The sequence below is a fragment of the Lepisma saccharinum genome, chromosome 30 (assembly GCF_977018435.1).
Source record: "Lepisma saccharinum chromosome 30, izLepSacc3.1, whole genome shotgun sequence".
NCBI classification, from domain to species: Eukaryota; Metazoa; Arthropoda; class Insecta; order Zygentoma; family Lepismatidae; genus Lepisma; species Lepisma saccharinum.
The window spans coordinates 20,526,614-20,551,083 of NC_139258.1; the positions used below are offsets into that span (position 1 = coordinate 20,526,614).

The 24,470-nt window shown below is 39.2% G+C and overlaps 1 protein-coding gene across 6 annotated transcripts in view; it reads right to left on the reverse strand.

Moving 5' to 3' along the window:
* Npc1a (Niemann-Pick type C-1a) overlaps positions 1–8,029 on the reverse strand; it is a 139,971-nt gene extending 131,942 nt beyond the window's left edge. For 3 of the 6 annotated variants that reach the window (XR_014441014.1, XR_014441013.1, XM_083115569.1), the window contains exon 1: positions 7,638–8,029. Coding sequence is in view for 3 of the 6 variants with exons in the window: in XM_083115569.1 (XP_082971695.1) it covers positions 7,638–7,766 (129 nt within the window). In the remaining 3 variants the exon portion in view is untranslated. The remainder of the gene's footprint in view (positions 1–7,637) is intronic. The other 3 variants (XR_014441015.1, XM_083115571.1, XM_083115570.1) reach the window with 2 other exon arrangements.
* Positions 8,030–24,470: the final 16,441 nt, after the last annotated feature.

Genomic DNA, 24,470 nt, shown 5'->3' on the forward strand with positions numbered 1-24,470 from the left:
CTAATGGAAAAGACTGATCTTGACCAGTATAGGGACAGATGGAAAGCTTGTGTTGCTGCAGCCATAAACCTTTAGGTTTAAGAAGGCTAGAGTTAGTATTGAAAAAGGGGTGCAGTAGAAAATTAAGGGGTGCGTGTGTGTATATATATATATTAGGACGCAGAAGCCAACTCCTTATTTTTGACGAGATTCATGTCCCTGAAGGTATAAACAGAGTATAAACAACCACTTGACTTGCACATGCGAATATTATCTACTTTCGACAGTATTGTTAGTGTAATGAACTGCAAACAAACGCATGTGTTGACTGCAGAAGATAAAGACTGAAGAACGGCACACATGTTCCCCATTTCTTTCATTGCATACAAATGAGATTTGTATATCTTGCGCCCACACAATAATAGAAAAGTTGCCGATGTAAGCATTACACACAAGATTCATAACATCCGCTGCCTCCTCAGACTTATGAATGGTAAACTTGGAACATATAACGGTTTCACGGTTTATCATATCAGTGAGAGCAGTGTGTGTAATGTTTCGTATGTACAATGTCAAGGTCAATGATTAATCCACTCTTGAAATTTTTCCACGATCTTAGGATAAACATTCTTATGCTAAACTACGGCTTTAGTTGGTATGTAAGTATTGGTTGGAATTTGAATTTTAAAACTTTTGGGTGCGGCAGCATTTCAAGGCTATTTTGCACCCCTAACGTTATACCCCTATATGCAAAACATATATAAAGCATTCCCTGACATTCGCTACGAGACTCGGCGGCAAGCGGCCCGGCATCAGCGCTTGTCTTTCCCGGGGAACGGGTCCGCGACGTCTGCTATTAAAATTACAGTTTTCATATTGTATACTAACCTTGACTAAAGAAGGCGTTGGAAACTATGTCCCTCTGCTGCAACACATTCCTGGCATCTCCGAAAGAAATTGGGATTTACACGTGCAAGTTGGTCTACTGTAATTCTCGTACAATACTCTCTTTTAACTTACGGATGGTGTGCGGATTGTCTTTGTGTAGTTCATTTTTTAGATTTCCCATATAATATAGTGGTCCTACGTGGAATGGGAACACCAGGAAATTTTGTTGCAAACCGTCGTCACACTTCTCCACAATTCCTCTTTCCGAAATAACACTCGACAAGATAAATCCTTTGTTGTAATGTAAACTTTTGTGGTGCCATATTAAGCCACAATCTCCCACACGGACACGACACAACACAACACAACTTCCGAGGGAGGATTATACTGGCGTCAGTCTGCAACGTCAACAGAAAGGGAAAGAGAGCGAAGGCGGGGAGAGCGAAAAAAACAGAACTGTAGCGTGAGACTGTCGCGGACCCGTTCACCGGTGGAGAAAAGCGCTGATGCCGGGCCGCTTGCTGCCGAGTCTCGAATGCCCTGTATAAGAAATTGTGTTAACTAAAATAACATAATGGTAAAAGGTAAAAAAACAGGTAAAGGGCTTCTCTGTGCATAGCACCACGCCATGAAGGCGTATAGGGGTAACGCCCCACACTTTCTTGATCCGGTCGTGAGTGGGGGTGATGTGATCAGCATCACGACCCTGACCGCCTGTACCCCCCAGGTACTCATGTTATTCGACGCTGGGTGGGCGCCGGGGCCGCTTCCAACTTTAGAAAAGTTCCCGGATTTGAATCGGCCGGGGATCGAACCCGGGACCTTTAGCATGGTAGTCAGACGCGTTACCGACTGAGCCACCGCGGCCACACATTCTGACCAGTTAAAAGCTGAGGCTCTAAGGGCACTCTGTACACACAAGGACGAAATATAGGACACAACACAGAATTATACTGTACTGGCCATAGAGCCAGTCGCCAGAGCCTCGTTAGTTTGTCCGAGGTGTACTACGTGGAAGTGAGGTTCACTTTTGGGCGCCGCCCCTTACACCCTGCTTTGATCTGATAAGTAGGGAAAGTATTGGTTGGAATTTAAAGACCCTTACAGGAATGAATACTTTTCCAGATTTTGTGAAATATGCTTCTCCTGCAGATTTTAAACATTTTTCTTCTTATTCTTAAGCCCACATTACTGCTTCTTTAGGCTATTGCGACAATAAGCATAAACGATGAAATGAAAATGATGGGAGTACATGCAGTGGAACATGTCCATGCCAGAATTCGAACCTGGATTTATTATTTTATGTCGCTTTTGCTGCTGTTACCAAATTTTTAAAACAAAACGCAACATTATTCACATTTTCCTGAAGGAAAAACTGGACGTCAAAATGCAGACATTTTAATATAAAAACAGGTTCATCACAAATATTTACTTTTGAAAACTAATCAGATAAATAAATACTGCGTAAACAGCATACATAATATGGTAATATGTAATGCACTCCAACCAATAAGTCCTTTATAATTAGAATTCATTTGCTGATATTTTTCCGATGTTACACCCTTCTTTGCAAATAACACTCTGTAAAAGTTCACACACATGTGATCAAATTTCACCTTATTAGTCAACATAGCTTTCACTTGTCCACAAACCATTCATGTACCTTCAGTGGAGGCATTAGTTCAAGATAAACAGAAGAAACTCAAATATTTTATGAAAATTGGTATATGGCACATAGCTGACATTGAAATGTTAAATAATTTCTACACAACAATTATTGCAGGAATTCTAAGCCAATAAGTCAGTCACAAAAAGGGACATTTTGGTCTCCCACTTTACATTCAAAATAAAAAAAAGGGACTGACTAATACAGGACGTATGGTCGGTCACCTTATTTGCTGCCTCACTAGGCTTTGGCAAGTCACAAGCCCGGTGCAATAATTTTATAGACTAAAAATCACTGGAAATTCCTGTTAGTAATCAAATAGAGAAAAACATTGGCACAACATGCTTGGGAAAAATTATGCAACCCTAATTGATTACCTCAGGTTATAAAAGAAAGCACAGTACTATGTACTGTATGCATGTAGTAATATTTAACTCTAGATAGGAATATAGGATAAATGTTCACAATTCATACAAAATTAGGCCTATAAGGAGGATTTCATAGTACCCTAAAATAGTGGTGTCATTCAATGCATTGAAACTAACATTAACTTACAGTACTTGTTCGCCATGCAAATAGAACTGGTAGAACATTATATGGTATTGTGAGTGTGGCATGTCCCCCCACCCCTCCCTTTCAGTCACCATCCCAAGACTCCATTGACATATTTAAGACTCCTTAAAATGTTTGTGTAGACACTGAGTCATTGATTTGTATAACAATTATTTCACTTTTCTACAACCCAAGACTTTTTACACATGGCAGGACAAAAATACCATGCCAGTATTGAAGCATTGCAATTTTCAGGAAATAACGCTTCTCTACATAATACGTTATTTATGTTTTTGAAGTATGTCTAAGCATATGTAGCCTAGTCATTTGTTCCCTGTCTAATTCATTCACCAAAAAGAACATTTCTGATCTGTAAAACAGCATCAAATTTTCCTGGACTCTTCCCACATAGGTACGCAGCCAGGAATTGCTGAGGCTACCTGGCTTTAATTTCTACAAGGAACAATGGCTACTTAATTACCATTGCACACTAAGCATTTGTCCATTCAGTCTCAACGTTTGTTGCACAATGTATGTGAAATATCTATGCGCATACATTGGCGAAGGTGTCAACTAAGTCTGCAAACAAATGCTGTTACCATCCAAAGATGAATATGGAGAAGCCTTGTTACTCATTCTTCACTAAAGTAACATCCAATTACTAGAGAGGGTATGCGCCAAGTGCTCCTTCACCTCCTTGAACCAAACATTTAGTAAATAAACACTATAAACAAATGGTGCTTGTCAATTACATGTTGGGAGAAGCCAGATTGATTGATAATTCTCTTCTTGTGCCACTTCTGGCTAATTTGCAAAGATGTGGATGAGTAACGACATGATGAAATTGATGAATGGACATTTACAAACATCCATGCCCAGGCCAGGATTCGAACCTGGGATCCCTGGCATAGTAGCATGATGTGCTAACCACTCCACGATGGGGGCCGGCTAGAAAAACCCAGATATACAATTAAGGTTCAGGGTGAAAGAACGGCAGATTATGCCAGACTAATCAACTTCATTTTGATGCATGTCTTAGAATGGTAAAAGTTCCAAATGTATAATGAATTCTCACAAGTTTAAGAACGGAAAAGATTGTGGAAGTTAAGTTTGAAGCAACTTTACTAAGCTCTTAACTGTTGATTAATTTCAGGAGAAATAAGTTTTGATTGTAGCTTACGCAAGCAGGCATTCTCAATCTTTGGTCAACTCTCGCAAGTTATTTTGCAAATTTTCACACAAGACTTGAAGAGGGGTTCATTCACAAGATCACATATTAAGAGATCAGGTATTCCAAGTATTTAGAAATGTTATTTTAATGCTAGGTGCCCCAAACCTGACCCACCTAACAAAAGGATTTAGGGATATTATAAAGTGCTAAGAGCCCTAAACCTGACCTGCCCAATGTAATGAAATCTCTCTTCCCACTTCATGCACATAAGTACATGGTAGCAGCAGTCCGTATTCCAAGACAACAGTAAACAAATGGCTGCTCACAAGCAAAGAATCGTGTAGGAGTATAGGGAAGACAAAAATCGTTCTTCATACGTTCTGCAGTATGTAATCACTAAGACACTAAAGGTATGTATTAACAGACATATTAGTGAAACACCAAAAATACTGACTTTATTATAAAATAGCTATAACACTATAAACATGACATTTCAACCTTATAGCAAGGTCTTGCTCAGACTGAAGTAAATTCATTGAAATCTTATTCAACCTTTCATTTAACCATCTGTTGGTGTAAGTGTGAGCGCATCGCTCACCCTGGGATATAATTGAAGGTTTTTCAAGCCCAGACAATGCTATCGCTTTCTGGTCTTGTATATCTGGTGTATAAATGAGGTAGTCAGTATATGGACTAAAGTACCATCTACTTGTGAAGTGAAGATGAACCTATTTTTACTTGTTTTCCCTCAATATATTGAGGGGGATGAAACTAGAAGTAGAATGTACATCTCTCTTATCAACATGTAATAAATTATTTAATTTATTACTAAAGTTATGCAAATTAGTTAACATCAAAAGTGAATTCCAAACAAAATTAGGTACTATTATCATATGAGGGAAACACCTACGAATCATATATTTCAGACTTCTTTACATTGCTAACGTGTTATTTTCGAATATGGAACATTTCTTAAGGTGAAATAATGCATTTCTAACTAAGATAATGTCTATTTCTTCTATTTACGAGTACTTACTGTTACTTGTTGTTTCGAATCTGTAACACATTATGGCGGGCGATAGCGTACTGGTTTAGGGGGCATTCTGAGAGTTTTTGTCGATTTATGCCGTGTTGCAACCTCATTCACTGGAAAATATCTACTTTCGTGCCCGGATTTGAAATTATGCTAATACGTCGCAAACCATTGACGTTAGCCCCACAAACCATTTTTCGTAAGGTTAGGTTAGGCAAGCATAGTTAAAAAAAAAATAATTAAAAATACTCGACACGTCATGTTCTAGTGAAAACACGGCGAGGCTGCAACACTGGCTACAGGGTTGCATCATCTTAACACATGGAACATTGCACTCTCGTGCAGAAAGCAAATGGCGGGAGCAGAAACAGCGTATCGGACAGAGATTTTCGCAGAAAACAACACGCATTCACATTAAAATGGATCAAATCTACATTCAGGAACTTCCACAACGCTAAAGAAAATAATTTCCGTAAGTACTTTCTCCTGTAAATTTGAAGGAATCAGTTTCCCTCATACGATAATGTTACCCAAAATTATAAAAATGGTTGTGTTTTCCTCAGTAATATTGCAATAAAAGAATATAATTTTGTTCAAACTCAATTTATATATTAAAAAAAAGGCGTGTGCGACTTACTCACGTTGTTACAATACAATATAAGTACTTAAAAAAAAGTTACCGTGCAGACAACGTTGCTTGAGGTGAGGTGATTTTATGGTCATTATGTTTTAACGTGTTTTTATGGTCATTTTTAGGTTTGAGGTTCATGCTTGGCAATGTGAGAAAGTGAGGTTTTATGCACATAAAGGGCAGTTTTAACAAATACCTTTTTAACCATGACCTTTTACTATCATCTTATTCCTTGTTCTTTTGTGTAAATTGACATAGGCATGAAGTAATTCAGATTGCCAAGAAATACACCTAAGGAAGAGACCAGTTGTATCTCGGAATGTTGTGTTTTCTATAAAACATATACTCACGAACCGTAAGTAATCATTTTTATAGTATTTTTTAAGTACTTATATTGTATTATAATTTTGTTATTACGTAATAAATAAAATAGAATTTCATGATTATTAATATTCCTGGTCAAAACATTGATCAGACTACAGGCCAACAGTTCTGTCGCCTATGTGTAAACCATTATGATAGTGAAAGAATTTTAAATTATGTTCTGTAGTGTAGTACATTTTGCATACATGTGAATTACAAACAATTACACTATCTTGGAAGACTAATGCTAACTGCTAAATGCATAATACTAACTGCCAAATGCAATCACCACTGCAATGAAACAAATATTAGTTTTCGGGAAAAATTCAACTTCCTTACCTAATCTTTGTTGTTGAAACATGGCAAATAAGTGAACTAATGGCATTTAAATAAAAATCTGTAGTACAAAAAGGTTTTGAAGGATATTATGGTTGCAATACTTTCTACCTCAGCCTTGAATACCACTAAACTCGAGACCACCATTCCTTGCAGTACAAATTTATCAAAACGTTCGGCCCATTTCAGGACGCAGCACTATAAGATAACCAGATGTGATTTCAGCTGAATTAAAACTCCAAAAAAATAATCATTATGCTCTCCCGTTACAGAATATTATTACTATATTGTACTGTACATCACGAAAGTTATATGCCAATTACATTTTTCAACCACCACCCTCAATCGATTCTTCAAACATTATTAAAAACACCACTTCATTGCAGTATTGAAAATATACAGTAAAAATGTTAGGGCTATCCTTTAAGTCTAGTTTTATGACAGTATCAGTTTCTGACATCCCATGGAATAAACATGTTCAACCATATTTTAAAACTTGAAAATAAAAATCCTAAATTGCCCATTAACAACAGAGTTTCGTGTGCAGGAGTTATGCATGTATGGAAATGCAATGGTGAATTATTTCTCGCCATCTTCAACCATAATATACTGCAACATGCAGTCGAAGCCTCAGCAACAATACATCACATTTGACAGAACATTCAGTTTGGTGTTAAGGTCAAACGACCAGACTCAGCGTGTATCAAAGGAGAGCTCTGTGTAACATCAGTTCTTTACTTTCGTGCGATTCCTGTCAAATTGTAATGTGTATGTTGAAAATAATTAGAGATGTGTACTTATGTCAAAAGCATGCGAGTTTTGTACATCTTTAATGTCCTCTCTTTCCTTCCAAAAAATGGATCCCTCAGTTTGCCTTACTCAGGGAAAAGCTCCCATAAAAATGTTAATTTATCTTGCATTTACCTACATTACGGAAGCAAATAAATCGAAATGTAACAATATTCGTGCATTACCCACAACCATTATATTCAACTATTTAAGAAAAATAAAAGCTTACCTGCACACAACTAGAAGCTAACAATATTAATCCTATGCACAGTTCTAGCGTAAGTGATTTTCTCCTAAGTCTTTTGGTTAGTAGTTCATTCCAATTTCCCGATGGACGAAAATCTGAAGGTAGCGCCATATCTGTTTTATGTTATGGGCTTGGTCTCTTGTAAATATCAGTTCTACCCGTCACAACTTTGCGGGTACTTTTAGCACTCCCGGTAATAAAAACCACTACACGATGTAATAATCCTATACGAAGAAACACATCTTAAAAAACCAAGCAATTCACACTTGTTTCATGACTACACCACCAAACACCGAAGCCGTCCTACTTCAACCTTGCACAATCTCTCATCGGCCTCTCACTCCGCCGCAGACGAAGGCTTCCGATAAGCTACGTGTTGACCGGCACTGACGTCAAAGGCGACTAACCAATGACAATCAAGGGCTGAAGGTGCCTCATGAAATCGGAGAATCATCGACACAACAGGAATTTGACTTTCTTGTCTATCGTTTAATTACACATATTTACATTGCATGTAAAACAACATTCAGTGAAATCTTACTACGTTCTTCTGTATTAATTACATGCTCAGTTGTTTAATGGGGCAGCATATAGAGAAACAAATACAATGAAGACGCTACTCGAGAAAATTCCGAAAGCAACGAGACAGCGCCTGCCATCTAGCGACAAAATTCATAACGTGTTTCAGTTTGTTCCTCTGTTATTCTTTCAGCCAAAGCCCAAAGTTAAGTGAAGGCTTTCCCCTACCCAGTTTTAAGAGGTACCAGAACAGCCCCTTTTCCGCGAGGGGCGGGGATCGTAAACTTGTGACGTCACCGCGGAAGCAAGCTTTCCCTCTGCTTTGACAAAGTCATTTGAAAAATAAATGGGTTCTTGGGAACAACCCTTTGGGTGGGCTAAGTCGGCCGGAGCGTGATGCTGATCACACATCTAAAATGACGAGATCTAAGATGTGTGGTTAATGGCACGGTGAAATGTGCAATGGGAACTTTACCTTACCTACATGAACAGTAAAGAGATGGTGTAAGAATATGCATTTAACAGTATATTTCTCTATGGGGCTCCTGTTGTGTGCTCATTTATATCTACCACCATTTTACCTCGTCTTCACAATTAGCCAAAAGTAGCAAAAAGCGCCAAGTAAAATAAAACAATTCGTCATTCATAACTGATCGTGCAAGAGAAAAATGGAGTGATTATATTATTATTTTTATTGCATCCTATAAACACAAGATCTATCGCGTTTGTCACTTCAGGAAATTAGGTTCTCAATTAAAACTTAAATGAATTGCACTGACTGAAATGTATATTTTTTTCTAAATTTCGGACCACCCACTGACAAGAGACAAATTTAGCTCTCTCTCCTCTTTACCTATTGTTTACAAGGTGTAAGAAAGGATGGACTTTCGTGTATTATGTTGCAGCAGGAACTGAATTCCGCCAACAAACGGGAGTTCCGGAGCGTTCCGGCTCACTCTAAACCCTGCATACTGCAATCAAGTATTATTTAATTTTAGTCAGTGACGTGCACTGAGGAGTAGCTAGTCTAGCAGAGATAGATCAATCAATCTCACATCTCGAATTATATTCAAATCACAATATTTATTGTCTTGTTAAAGCCACCACAGCTCATATGCAACACCTTCTTTTCCACGCACTTCTCGTCCATCGGTGTTCTCCGCGGGCAAAGCAGGCTGGATACCCTAGCTCGCTCTTCTTCAGCCAGGCCAGTTTCCAGGTAGAAACGGCCGGCCCAAGGAAAAGGAAGATTTCTACCTCTACTTCCCTTGCCCCCACGCCCCCCGCTGCAATGGTTAAAAGCCCAGGCTTTCAGGTCCCCCAGTCTATCTCCTATAGGACAGATAGGGGATTGGTTTCTCATAATTTTTTTATAAATCCTCTAAAGAACACAGGGTAAAATTTTCTGCAGTACTTATGTTCTCTGTATTTACACAACCTTTTACACGTTGTACAATATGTGTGTATGTATAATATGGGATGTAGTTTTATTATTTATAAAATGGGAACGTGTTATATGCAGACAATAATGTTATGCTTTCTTTCTTTTTTTCTTTTTCAAATATGGAATATATAATGATTAAATTACAAATATGTGCTCAGGCTCTCTCTGGCTCTCGTTTTAGTAGTGTTTTATTTAAATATACTACTCGTTGTCTCTAACAGTCATAAATACGGATGTATTTATTTGTGCAAGAGACCGCGTGTTCATATTGTTGTTGGTTTGGTTTATTTTACTTCGCTTTTCTGCCACATTTGGTTATCGCGAAAATGAGGATTGAGTGATGATATGATAAAATTGGTGAAGGGACCTCATATGAACAATCCAGGCCAGGATTCGAACCCGTGATGAGTGCGCATTCTTGTCCTATGTGTTGCAGTGAATAATGAAATAATTTGGAATGAAAAATGTATCTCAGAACTCAAAAAGTCAAATGAATATCATTGAAGAAACTACAAAAAAGTGTGTTGTGTTTTGTTTCCTGTCACCAAATCAACCAAGCGCGGGGGAGTGGTTATCACAACGCGCTACGACACCAGGCGTTCCGGGTTCGAACCCCGACCCGGGCATGGGCGTTCCCTGTGCTCGTCCCTTCATCAGTTTCATCGTATCATCTTCACAATTAACCAAATGTGACAAAAAAGCGACGCTAAGTAACAAAAATGAAATCAAATCATTGATTGATTGCTCAAATTGGTTTATTTTACTTCGCTTTTCCGCCACCCTTGGTACAACAAAATAGATGAAGGAACACACACAAAGAACACAAATGGCCAATCCGAGATTCGAACCCAGGATCTCTGGCTTAAAGTCAAATCAAATAGTTTTTTATTTTCGAATGTGGGTGGGGGTTACGTGTACTTTTTTCTAGTACTCATTCATAATTTTTGCAATCTTTTCCTGTTATTGACATTCTTCTTTTTTGAAGGAATACTGGCCCTAAAGGGAGGAGGGGTGTGACTCACACCAACCCCCCCCCCCTTGAGTACGCCACTGACTGCTACCCCAAGTGTCGACGTCACCGCACGTCACTGATTTTAGTACTTGGCAACTTTTCCTGGGGAGCTTGATCACCCCGGATCCTTCCTTTAAACACGACGTTGCATACAAAAACTCCAAGAACAATTGCATACACATATGGCTGTATACTAATTGAAAACATTCTTGCCTCCAATGCGCTTCAATGTAAAAAGACTGGCGAAGGAAGGAAAGTGCTTCCACGACGACGTCACAGAATTCTCGACCGCGGGGGTTGTTAGAAAGTCCAGTTATGGCGGAACCTTTTCAGGCAGGGAGGAAGACTGATTCCATGGACCTTGCTTTTACCCTATCTCTCGCTCTCTATTTTCAGTTGATTCTTTCCTATGTTTTCTCGTTCTATCTCTTCCTCTTCTTCCTTTTTGTGTCTCTCTTTATTCCTGTTTCTCTATCTGTTTCTTTCTATCATGTTTCTTCGCTTCGCTTTCTTCCTGTTTTCTCTCCTTCTTTGTCTGTTTTCCTTTGCTTCCTGTGTTTCTATCTATCTCTCTCTTTCTGTTTATACGTTATCTCTCTCACTTTCTTCTCTGTTTTAAGCTTTTTACTCTTCCTTCATTATTTCAATCTTGCTGTCTCTCTTTCTCTTACGTTTCTCTCTATATGTATTTCCCTTTCATCTCTCAATTTTTTGTTTGATTTGCTTTATTTTACTTAGTTTTTCTGCCACTTTTGGCTAATCGTGAAAATGAGAATGGGTGATGATTAGGGTCAGGACTTTACTCGTATGTTAAAGGTTTATAACATTTTTTTTTAATTGGCAACGAATCGAATACTCGGGTGAGATCTTTACGTATCTGATAAAAAACAGCCAAATAGACGATCTCGATGAGGCATATTTTTACATATTTTACCAATTTAGCAATTTTACAACATATTTTTTCAATTTTCTCGTAATAAGACATATTTCTGTATAATTTCGTAATTGTCTTGCATATAATTAGCCATATTATAATTTATTCTTCGTACCTTTAGCGCAACACATAGTTTATATTACCGATGGCAGAATAAGGAAATTACGGACAAAGAAATTAAAAGCAGGTGCAGTGTTTTCTTACCAACTAAGCCCAGCGACAGGTTAACTTTGCAGCAACTTTTTGCATATACAGACCCAAACGTGCGCGCAGAATATAGTTCCGCTGCAATCCTGACGGTTTTCTCACTGTCTGCGATATGAACAGCTCGGTGGTTGAGGCAAGACTGGCACGGGAGATGCAGTGTCGTTCTCAAGCGGATTAATACATAAAACCTGCTGCAAACTTAACTTGTCGCGGGGCTTAGTACAGAACAATAATCTTCTTTTTATCCCGTCGACAATTGATAGTCGTCATTGCTGTGCGGGCACGAGAATCGCCTTAAACAAGTTTCAATTGTTCTCATTTATTTACCTTTTATAAATATGACATAAAGCTCGAGGCTAAGTGATGATTTTGGTGAAGGGACAATCACAAATAATCCCCTTGCCAAAATCAGGATTCGAACCCGTAACCTTGGCGTCGTAGCGCGCTATGCTAACCACTCTGCCACGGAGGTATTTGAAACGGCCGAAGATGCATTACGTGCCTGTTCAACCTTCTGTTTATACAAAAGACCACTGGAATTAAATAATTTGAACTTCCCATTTGGACTCCGTGGCGGAGCGATTACCGCGCTACGACAACAGTGGTGACGGGTTCGAGTCCGGCGCATCTCGCTGATGTTTGTGACTTTTAGGATGAAAATTGAGTAGAAACCTAGGGAATAAAAGATAACAAATTAAACGAAATTCAAAGATAGCGAGGGAAAGTCTGTGTAATAACCAACTTTTATTATTTTTTTAATGTCGATAGGGTGCTTTGACTGATGATGGTCATACAGAGGGGCATAATGACAATTCCGGATTTGAACACGGAACCTTGGTTGGCAATGTCCTGGGTCGACTACTCAACGTACATAACCACCGAGGCGGGTAAAGAAGGAATTAAATACCTAGATTAAAAAAGGGATGTAGAGTAGCAATGGGCCCCTTATTTTCTTCATTTCTTTCTTTAGGATTAAAAATAAGTCCCTATTCATTCCCGTACCCAAGGAGTGGCAAGGGTGTTATGCCCCCCTCGAAACCTACGAAATTAACATTGACGATTTTTCAGATATTGTAAGAGTTTCGATTTTGTCTTTGCATAAATTAATAGATTGTTTGTGGTGAGAACCAGGCTCCAGAAGTTTGCAGTCTGGAATATTGGGTACTTTTAGTTTTATAATCATTGATGCAAGGCTACCATGGGCGTCGGCAGGAGGGGGGGGGGGTGAACCGGTCGGTCGACTCCCCTGGAAATTTGCATCTAATTTTCATCTACTTCTCTTTAATAAATCTGTCTTTCCTACGAAATAAAATACTTACTTAGTTTAAAGTCCCTTACCCATTTTATACAAATTGTTGTCTAAATATGTGTATGATTTGATTATTATGTATTATTATGTAATAATGATACGTATTTTTCAAACTACAGAATTAAAGAGAAATTAAAATTTGTTAATTCCGAAGCTTCTTATACTACTGCGTTCGTTGCTGCTACTGCTACTAATGTTAGAAATAACTATTATGTAATCTTGGTTATAACAAGTGGGCTAGTTATTATTCATATGATAAATTTATTGAATGCTAAAATAAACTAAACTAAAACTGCTACTACTTATACTGTTGCTGCTGCTGCTACTAGTACTACTACTACTAGTAATATAATAATAATAACATAATAATAATTATTAATAATAACAATAACATAATTTAAAATTCCGATAATGCAATAATTTTTCAAATGAACTCCCCTTGGCAAACTTCTGCGCCACTGGTCTGTGTCACAATATTTTTGAGGAAGGTGTCCTCGGCATCTTTGATTCGACCACCCCTTAGGAAAAGATCTGGCGACGCCCATTCCTTTTAAGTTCTGTTTTTTCGAACTACAGTCGTGATCCGAAAATGTCCTTTTTTTACTAACATTGAGATACGTATATATTTTTCATTGCTAATACGTATAATTTAATTCATAAATATGTTATTTTCTAACTATAGAATTATCATTGTTATTCAATGTTGCTGGTATAAGAAAATTAAAGGGAACTTGAAAACAGTGTTAATTTGCTGAAAACAACACTATTCGAATACTGCTGAGAATTGAATGTAAACAATAAGCACCAAGCTGTATGCCACGTGACAACTCTTGTCTATAAAGGACTGTGTTACTGATTGGCGGATCAGAGGGTTGGGGGGAGGGTCTATCGGTGAGTTTAATATTTTCCGTTACTTTGGACCATAATACTGAAACTCGACATCAAGGTGGAATAATACCATAGCTTTGGTGGTTACATCTAATACTCCAACCAGTGGCGTACGCAAGGGGTGGGTTACGGGGTTTAAACCCCCCTTGAGCTTGTAAAATATCGTATCAATCCCTAAGATTATATGTTTATTTTATTAAGTCTCTCTGAACGCTTCACGTTGACCAGGGCATTCACTTGTTTTTCTCAGTTGTCTCAACCTCTGAGGCACGTTTACAATGCATTGTGTTGTGCCATGCAAACCTCCTGAGCATTCAGGAAACAGGTAATACTTCTGGTTATAGAGTCAGCGGTTTGCATGGTGGCAATTAAAAACACGATTCGGCATAGAGGAAGAGCTCGATGGCCTAGTGATATAGAGGTGAGACAAGATGAGAGGGGACTGACTTTTGGGATTGAGTTGAGAGAGAAGAGGTGGTTAGCAGAGCAGTAGGTCAGAAGTGGAACGACGCTCTGGTCGACGAATTGGAGAAGCTAACAGAGGACTTCGCATATTCTATTCAGCTTAATACTTCAGATAGACAGGTAATTATCCTAACACCCAGCCATGATTCAGGTTCAACGGTTCACAAAACCCAACGAGTGACCATTGTCTTTTCTGTAGTTCAGTTCCTTAGTGTGATTTTGTACCTTTCGCATTGCCAAGCGTTAACTCGTCATGCCAATGACGAGTGCTCTCATCAGAGGATGAATGATGAGTAATAGATAGGGGATTGGTTTCTCATCGATTTTTTCGTAAATCCTCTAAAGAACTCAGCGTAAAATTTTCTGCAGTACTTATGTTATCTGTATTTACACAACCTTTTACTACCCTTGGCCTCTAACGGTCATAAATACAGATGTATTTATTTGGGCAAGAGAAAGCGCGTTCATATTGTTGTTGGTTTGGTTTATTTATTATACTTTCCCTTTATCCACATTTTCAGATCTGCCCACTCCTCTAAAATATCCTGGGTAAGGGTCTGTCCCGGCTTCACACTGAAAATTTGGCAGTGACCTAACCTACCCCGTAAGAATTAGCAGCTTGCTCTCAGTGAGAACTTCTCCATTCTGTTGGCTCGTATGTGAATGTTTGAAGGTTAAAACACAATAGGATAAAGAAGAAAGAAGCAAGGGGTATTAAAGAACAATAGAGCCTCCCATCTTCAAGGGAATTATCTAATGTAAGATAGGTCAACCATGAAAATGGCCCGTGGTCTAACCCAGAGCAGTGGCAGACAGCTAAATAAGGCATTCAAAAGATTCCATTAGGATGTCTGGACGGGCAAATTGCTTCTGGTACTTATAAGGGCCTTCATTTCGTTGCCCTACGATTCACAGGCCAACGTCTGGACTATTACCATTAGAAGGATTTTTTCACGGCTATTCAAGGTCTCGCTGTCCAACCAAAAGCTAGGCATGTTTGTAGTTCCCTAACTCTTATTTAGTTTGTAATCCTTATTCTCTTTTTCTTCTTTTTGTATTCTTGTTTTTGCCTGATGGCATTCCTCGGAAGTTGAGGAAAAATTTTTTTTCCCCTAGTGTTCGAAGACGAGGCCCAACATAATATATGTTCATTTTGGGTCATTGTAGGCCAGAAAAAGGTGGGTTTTATTTGTCCTTTTTTGCCTTTTTCGGCGTTTTTTGGCTTATTGGTCCTTTTTTAGCCTATTTTTTTTGCAACTTTACCTTCTTTCGACTACGTTTTTACTGCACATTCTCAATTCGAATCATCATCAGTTCATCACCTCTTAAACATCTTTTCTGTAGCAAAGAAATAAAAAATATATATATATATACTTGAACCATCCCTGAAACCAGAGAAAAACTTTTTTGGACGACTGAAGCTGGTACAGTACAAGGTCCTTTAACCGTAACTTATCTGGAAGGTCGCGCTGTAAGTGGTAACTTTCTCTTCTTTTGAAGCTTTCAGTTTTTTCGCACTGTGTGTTCCATACCACCAGAATTTTGTATTTTATTTTATTCATTAAATATGTAATTAAAACTGAAGTTACTAATTAATTTGGATCACATTTATACGTCCTTTTTTATTTTTTTAGGTCCTTTTTTTAATATTTTTAGGTCTTTTTATAGTTTTTTTTGGCAATTTATAGGTCTATAACTTCCGAGTCCTAGTGATAACGATCTCACCTTGTAATCCAGGGGTCCCGAGTTGATTTCCCTATAGAGGAAATTGGTTCGGGTCTCACTGTAAACTGTGGGTTCAGTCCGTATTTGCAAATCTTAACATGTCGCTCTCTAATTCTTTCGCAACGTATTTCATTCATTTTCTACTTATTTTCATAATAGCATTGACACACTGTCAATGTACCTCTGTCTCACTTCTTCTATCACGTAATTCTCTCTCTCTCTTTCTGCACCCTTCTCTCCATCATATATCTTCCTCTCTCTCTCTCGCTTTGTCACACAATGTCTCTTTCTCCGTCCGTCTTGTCTCAGTTTACTCAATACCTCTATCTTTTTCTCACAATCTATGTTTCTGTCTCCCCTCTCTCTTCCTTCATCATCTACATCTTCCCCCCCTCTCTCTCTCTCTCTCTCTCTCTCTCTCTCTCTCTCTCTCTCTGTGTCACTTTGTCTCTCACTCGCTGTCTCCATTTTTTCTCTCTTCTTCTATCTGTCACATAATCTCTCTCCATTTATACATTAAATATCTGTGTGTCACTCTTAGAACCTACCCGATGGCATAATGGTAACGCTGTATGTGGTCAGGTCACGGGTGTGATCCCCGGTGGAGACACAGCGGCTCGATCACACTTTAAACTGTAAGTCCAGTCCTGTTTAGCCTATCTGTGCATAAAGTGGACTTTTCTTCTTCATCTCTCTTACCCTGAAAACTTCTCTATGACCTCCGCGCTGCTAGCATATCATTCACTTGACACTAGCGTCATGTTTCAGCTTCTTCTTAAGTAGACACACTGTAGCAATGAGCATTGCATTGGATAATAGCTCCTCTCGTCTTGATTTACCCACTTTGAATGAATATGTTTGACAGGGATTCCGCGGATTCACGGTGACACGCGTTGCGACTGCGTGCAGACTGCGTGATCGGCGACCTTCATTTCACTTCTGCATTGCAAAATCAGGAATTATGTTTCCGTTGAAGCACTTGTCCACCAACGTGCTTCCTTCCTGTCCTGCATACACACATGGTGTGACCCAACACTTTCTTACTTATCAAGTTACGGCGAGGGCTTAAATTGAACCGGAACGCACTGGAACTCCGTTCCGGTAAATCAGTTTGGTTCCGGAACTCATTTCCTGCCGCGACATTGGACATGCATTTTATTTACATTTATTTAATATACTATACAATAGTCCGTCTTTTGTTACATTAAAGGTCTGCGGTTATCTAGTGTCGACCTTCGTGTCGGAGTACCGGGTTCGAATCCCGGTTCAGACATCTATATTTGTGTTGGTCTGTCCTGAATGAAAGAGAGAATTGAGATTAATTTATATGAGTGTTTGATGTGTGGGACGGCTTAGGGATCCTCCTTTAAAAAGAAAAGAAATGTATATATGGCGTCTGACTGCTACGCGGGAGACCCGTGTTCGATTTCCGGCGTGGGTGATCTAAGGTGGGAATTTTTCTGGCCTTGTCCCCACATAAAGCGGCTCTGGCCGGAGCGTGGTGCTGATCACATCACCTCCAAAATGGTCAAGATCGAGAATGTGTAGGGCCCCCACATCACCTAAATGTGCCTTCGTGACACGGTGCTACATGCCCGGCGAACTGTACCTATTTTTACCTTACCTCTGTTACATTAATTCCTCTAACAATAGATGAAGAGAAGAAGAGAAAGTTCTTTTACTATATTTGCCTCCATTTACAACTCGTTGCGGGCGAACCGGAAATTCAGAAACTATAATATATTTCGGTCAGAGCTATTCGTTTCGTAATTTATAGAAATAACAGATCTTATGTTTACATTTACTTTGAACGTAATAATAGCTTTTTTTTAATCTTACGGTACACACCACAATATTTAGAGTAGTTCCTTGATCAGAATAACAAATAATAATAACATCAAACCAACTTGAAGAGGACCAAAGCCTTTGTTCCCAGAGAATAATACCGATAATAGTAGTAGTAGTAGCGGCAAACGGTTAGTAAATTTAAATTCAGGCATCTTCGGTAGCGTTCGTCGACTTACAATCAAGGGATCTGGCGTTCGATACCTGGTGGAAGTAGCTATATAGTGGTTCGGGTACAGTCCCGATTAGCTTATCTGTGCATAAAGTGCACTTAAAACGCCAACTGGTGTTAATTTGAATTATCGCGGGGTCTCATGTGTGAGTAACTTACCCCTCCCCGTTGTCGGGTTTGGAAAGTAAGTTCACCAAACCCGGAACCTTTAATTACGAGGGACATTCAAAAAGAAAGTTTCATCATTTTTTTCACGGGGAAGCTGTATTACAAAGTGAGAAAACACATTGCCATAACAAAAGATAATCTTTCCTGAATTGACGATGGGAAGAGCGAGAGCAGAGGAGCGATGGCGCATGCGCAGAGTGCCGAGGAATAGAGAGAAGCAGGAAATCGACGTGCCCGAGCTCATTCGAGTGCAAACCAGTGTAGCAGAAAGACGTGTGCTGGAAACGTGGTCACAAATGGAAGTGTGTGCTGTCGTGTGCTATGAATGGACGCATGGGACTAGTGTTTAAGATATTCATCAATGCCTTCAGAGTGTCTATGGAGACGACGTTGAGTGGTTTTGTTCTTGGACGACAATGCAAGACCCCACACAGCAAGGGTCACTGCAGAACACATTCGTCGCCTGGGGTGGGAGAGATTGTAACACCCGGCCTACAGCCCTGATCTTGCCCCATCAGACTTCCACCTTTTTCCTGTGTTGAAATCAGCACTATCGAGACGTCACCTCGGAAGCAAGGAAGAGGTGCAACAGGCTGTGAATAACTTTCTTAAATCGCTGGGCACCGTTTTTTACCAGGAGGGTTTCTTCAAATATTATTTCACGGTACGACAAATGTATCAATGTCGGTGACGGCTATCTGGAAAAATAGCCAAAAGATTGTATTTTGCTATGACATTGTATTCTTCTGTTTGTAATAAAGCTTCCCTGTGAAAAAAAATGACGAACCTTACTTTCGGAACGTCCCTCGTACAAGATGACAGCAAAACCTAGTAAGGTAAGCACTATCAGAAAACGAATTAGAAATTTTCACTCGGAAACAGAAAACAAATAATAAGAAATAAGAGTTAGGGAATAGCCTAACTAAATAATTATTCCAAAGGGCAGGGAGGGGAGGGAGGGTCTAGTATTCCCTTGACCTTCCTTGATGGCGCCCATGAGAGAAACACGGAACGAACGGCCATGAAAATAGGCGGCTGGGTAGAATTGCGCTGGTGCCACATGTGGGAAAAGCAAAGCGAGAGCGGGACAAAAGTCGCTGGTTCCCGCGCACTGTGTGGCAACGTCAACCTGGCTGCGTTGCTTAGTTAGAGCGTCAGGCCGGGTTCTCTCCAGCTCCAGGCCGCAAATACTGTCAGTTTGTATCACATGGATTACAAAGACCAACTCTACGAGATCTTTCAATTCTCTTAAGCCTACGAACACACGTGGTTGTGCTCCAACGTGGTAACAGCGCGAACTTCTGCCACCCGCCCAATTTCATGGCCGTGCCCAGGGGTGCCCATCCCCCCAAAATCATGTCATGCACCCCCCAAATCAGATCTTTCCCGCCCTCAAACCATATCGTAATCCGCACAAAGTATTTATATACGACACTGTGTCTACCGAAAGTATCATTTTTCTTAGCTTTACTGAACACTATACTTGATCTGCCCCCTCCTCCCTAAACAGGGGTGCCATCAGTCAAGACCACCCCTAAAATCGTTCATCATAATCGAGAATATCGTTTGTCTTGTAATGCAGCTATAGTATATAAACTTCACATTCACCTCAGTAAAGCGCCAAACACGCATCCTACCAATAGAATGCGAGCGAAGCGAGCAAGAAAATTCTCAAATCCATTTCTTTGCAGGCTTTCAAGAATATTAATTTAATAGGATGTCAATACTTTCTTAGTCTTTTCCAGCTTCTCCTTTGGCACGTTCGGGGTCGAAAATGTGTGGATTCCATATCGCTAAATATAGTCTCCAAAATTTAATGTTCGAATTCTCTCTCCACAACAGAAATCCCTTGACAATATAAGATTTAACAGTTTATCAAGAGCTTTCTATCGCCCCCTTTAAATTTAATAATAAATTTCAGACTTACTGTTGATATTGAAGAGTGGATATTGCCTCCTCCAAAAAAATAATAATAATAATAATAATAATTCTCAGTCTCCACACCAGAATTTCCGCAACAGTCTAAGGCAATAGTAGTACACAAGAATTGGATACCCCCTTAAATTTAATGCTCAAACCCCTTCTAATTAAAATAGCCGCCATAATCTAAGATCTACAGTTGGATAGTGTCCCCCCAAAATTTAATTCAGAATCTCTCTCCCAGAACCCACATGTCAATTAAAGCCTAATATGTAAAGGTTGGATATCTCCCCACCCAACTTTGATAATACCTTAAACACTTCCATCATATAGTGGATTAAATATGGTACATTTAAGATGTAAAATCTTTGGAAAAAAAGATAGAAATGTTGAATTTTATATTATTTGAAGGGAAAAATCCCCCCAAAAATCTCGATGGCGCAACCTGCGCCATAATATCCCCTGTGGGCAAACCTGGCCAGGGGCGCCGACTTGTCAAAATTATTGGGGGGCTCTGATCACTGAAATAAATTAATGAATGACTCACTCTCTCCCTTTTTTAAGTTTTGGCCTCAGTGTTCGGAATCTCATAAAAGCCCATGAATTTCTCAAAAATATCAAAATTTTTATTCACAGTTCGAATGCAGAATATTAATTGTCCACGGATGGATATGTCACAAGTTTCGTCAGCCATAATAGCAAAATATTCCCGACTTTTAACATTGCTACCACGGAGCGCAAAACAGATCTCCCTAATATATCAATGATCTCGTTCAGAATGTCATGTTAGAGCCATTTGTAGCCCAAAAGTTCCATCCACTCCCCTAGTTCATGCACATCGTCTCTTGAAACTCTTTTTAGTAAAAATTTTAACAATACTCATAATTGCATAATTAGTATATAGTAATAAGTCATGTGTTTTGCTGTCTCTGGTCATAGCCCCAACAAAGTTGATGGTTTAGCGATCTCAGCCCCCAAGTTGATGGTCTAGAACATTTCAAATGTGTATTTAAAGTTAAGTTCATGTGGCACAATTCAGAGTAAACTTTACAAGAGAAGTAAAATAATACATTAGATCCTCTAAAGCAAAATTATTTGGGGGGCTCTGCCTCCACATCGTTAACATCGGGGGGGCCTCGAGCCCCCCCAAGCCCCATTGAGTCGGCGCCTATGCCCCGGGCCGTACCTTTAGTGTATTTATTTGTACATGTAAGCAAACGCGATGGCGATCAGTTTTTCACATTTCAACACTAGCACTGCTGTTGAGAAAACAAACACTCTCATATCTGCAAGTTCATAGTACTATATACTGCTTTTCGAAACATGGCATATAGCTTGCGTCCCAGGTATAGCAGGAAAGCATTACTTGCGGCCATGGCAATCTACCGGGTAACAGCATGCTATTTAGTTGTAAAAATTATGATTTGTGTTTCTCATAACCTTGAACGGATGTTATGCTACAAGCAGAGGTGAAGGTTGTGTCGAATCTTCACTGCAAAGAGAAAATACAGAGACAGGATTACATCCGCCTTGTCATGTCGCCTGAGATTTTTGCCCGTGAATACTAATTTTCAGAACAGTGGCGGATTGAGGTCTTCTCTCATGGGCGTAGATGATCTACGTATGTATATCCCTCGCGAGCATGGATGTCGAGAGGGGTGAGGGGCAAACCCTTTGGCGATTCAAAATAAAAAAATTCACCCGGCCGAGGTGGATTTTTTAGCGCCCTCTACATTCCACCTTTATCCAATAAAAAATAAGACCATGTTTACGGTTTTAATAACGAAAAATAATAGCCTTATTTGCAAATATTTTAAGTATTACTGTTAAGGGGGTTCTAAAGCCATCTACTTAGATTTGTCAATAAAATCTGCTAACCAACGTGACGTCATATCCCATCAAGGAGTACCCTAATAGACCAACCTGTATGTATCTACCTTGATTACGCGGAGATCTGGCAACATGGCCCTCGGTTGCCATGGCAAACGGTGCTGCCATCTATTATCGAAAAATTACCACAAAATTGCCTTTAGTACGGCCTTAAAAGAAGAAACAGGTTTATTTTAGGTATGTGTTTTGTGCTTATTTAATACCTACATATTGACATCAAAATACAGAAATCTCTTAGCTTAAATTGCTACATGATTTTGCAATATACTTATTATGTTATGCAACAGTAACTTCAATTACTTTTTGTCAACATTATATTCAAGTCTTTTTAAAAGAAATAACCACCACGCACTGGCGGATCCCACTTCAAACTGTAGGTCCAGTCGTATTAGCCTTTCTGTGCACAAATTGGACTTAAAATAAACATAAACGCAAAAAATACAACGCTTATGTAATTAGAAATACGGCTTTGGTTTTCAATGTGAACTAAGTTGTTAATACTCTTTCATATAAGCTTCGCATTGTTTCCGCGAGGTGGCATAGCAGAGTATTATGGCGTCCATGTTGCTTTCATCTCTTTTTGCCCTGTGGTTCTCGTTTTTACTTTTTTATTTGCTAATTATTATTATTTGACGTTCGATTGATCTGACAAAGGTAGCTTCCAGCACAAGATCTTTACACAAATTCGGGTTCTCTAATTGGGGTCATTCTTCTTATTTCATACTCATAGGCGTGCGCACTGGAGGGTTGGGCAAAATCACCCCCTAATCATGGACGACCGCAGATTTTTACATGGAGAAACAAACAAGGTATTTTTCAATGGGGCATATTTCCCCGATAATAGTGTTGCCCCCTCAAAAAACACCACTTGAATTTGAAACTATTGCATTAATGTAAATTACTGTGACTGAAATCAAATTATACGTGTGAAATCCTACTTTTCAGGTTGACATTCGATTTCTAAGGTGGAGGTGTGGCCATCCTTGTCCCCCCCCCTTTCCAGAGGTCCATGTTCCTACATTATTACACTTTTATCTAGAAATTTAGTGTAGGGGAATCTTATCGCCGTTATTAAACGATTTTATACTCTTAAAGAAAAAGTATTTTCAAGCTGATTAAAGTTCAATGCAACTACGGGAGAAGGGGACTAAGATTGAGGTAAAATAAAGCAAGACTAGTAGAATCTAAGAGTAGCAGGACACAAGGATACTAAAGATGGATTTAGTTTTCACGTCTTTCTTGCATTATTTCTTCTAGACGGCCAAGAGCACCTGCAGGGGGTCACAGAGGGGCAATTACCCCCCTTGATATAAAATTTTATACAAATTTTCTTGCTCGCTTCGCTCGTAATATATGCTTTGCCTACAGTCTTGTCAAGTTCAGAGCCGTAGCTAGGAGACGGCCGGAGTTGACCCTGGACGCCGAACGATCTAAACGAAAAAAAATGTAAAAGAGAATGCCATGGCGCCCCATGATATTTATTGTGCCATATTAAATCAATATTGTTTTCACATTTTGCAAAAATTTGGATCTAAAAATTTTCTTGCTCGCTTCGCTCCCAATTTTTATGTTTCATGTAATGAATTGTAAATTTCCAGAGAGAGCGAGAAGTTATAACTACTAAGTACTTCAGACTTTTACTGCTAAACAGTTTTGTCTTAAATGCATGAACACAATTGAAGATTAAAATTGGTAAACGCTGTAAGTGCCACAATAATTCAAACACCGTTTTCCACGTTGAACTGTGAAATGTGCCATGCTTTATAATGTGGTAAACGTGAAATGTGGCTGGTAACCCTCTAAGTAGTTCAAAGGGCGTGTAAAGAGGTCACTAGTGTGCACGTTCTTACGGGCTGATGTGCAGAACGATGCGATTTCCCAACACTTTCACTTTTGGCACTTACAACGTTTACCACTTTTAGTCCTCAATTGTTTGGAGTAGCGCGGTACATTTCAGAGAAAATGATTTATTTATTCGTTATGTGTGTGTGTGTGTATACGTGCATACACATATATGCCATATATGCCTATCAATGCAGTGGAACTAAAAACAATGAAATAAATTGAGGTGTTTCTTTCCTGACTGAACTGTTATCAATGCCTTTGTCCACCCCACCCCTAATCAGAGGGTCTGCGCACGCCTATAATTTATATATCCCCCTGACGTAACGTTATAAAGTGCGCTGGGCATCCTAAATCAAACTCAAATTAAATGGTTTGTGCGGCATGCTCTTTATATTCTGTTGTAGAAGAAAAGGTCTAAATATGGGCCCCCTTTTTATTTTGCAATTTTCGGAGGGAAAAATTTAATGTATCA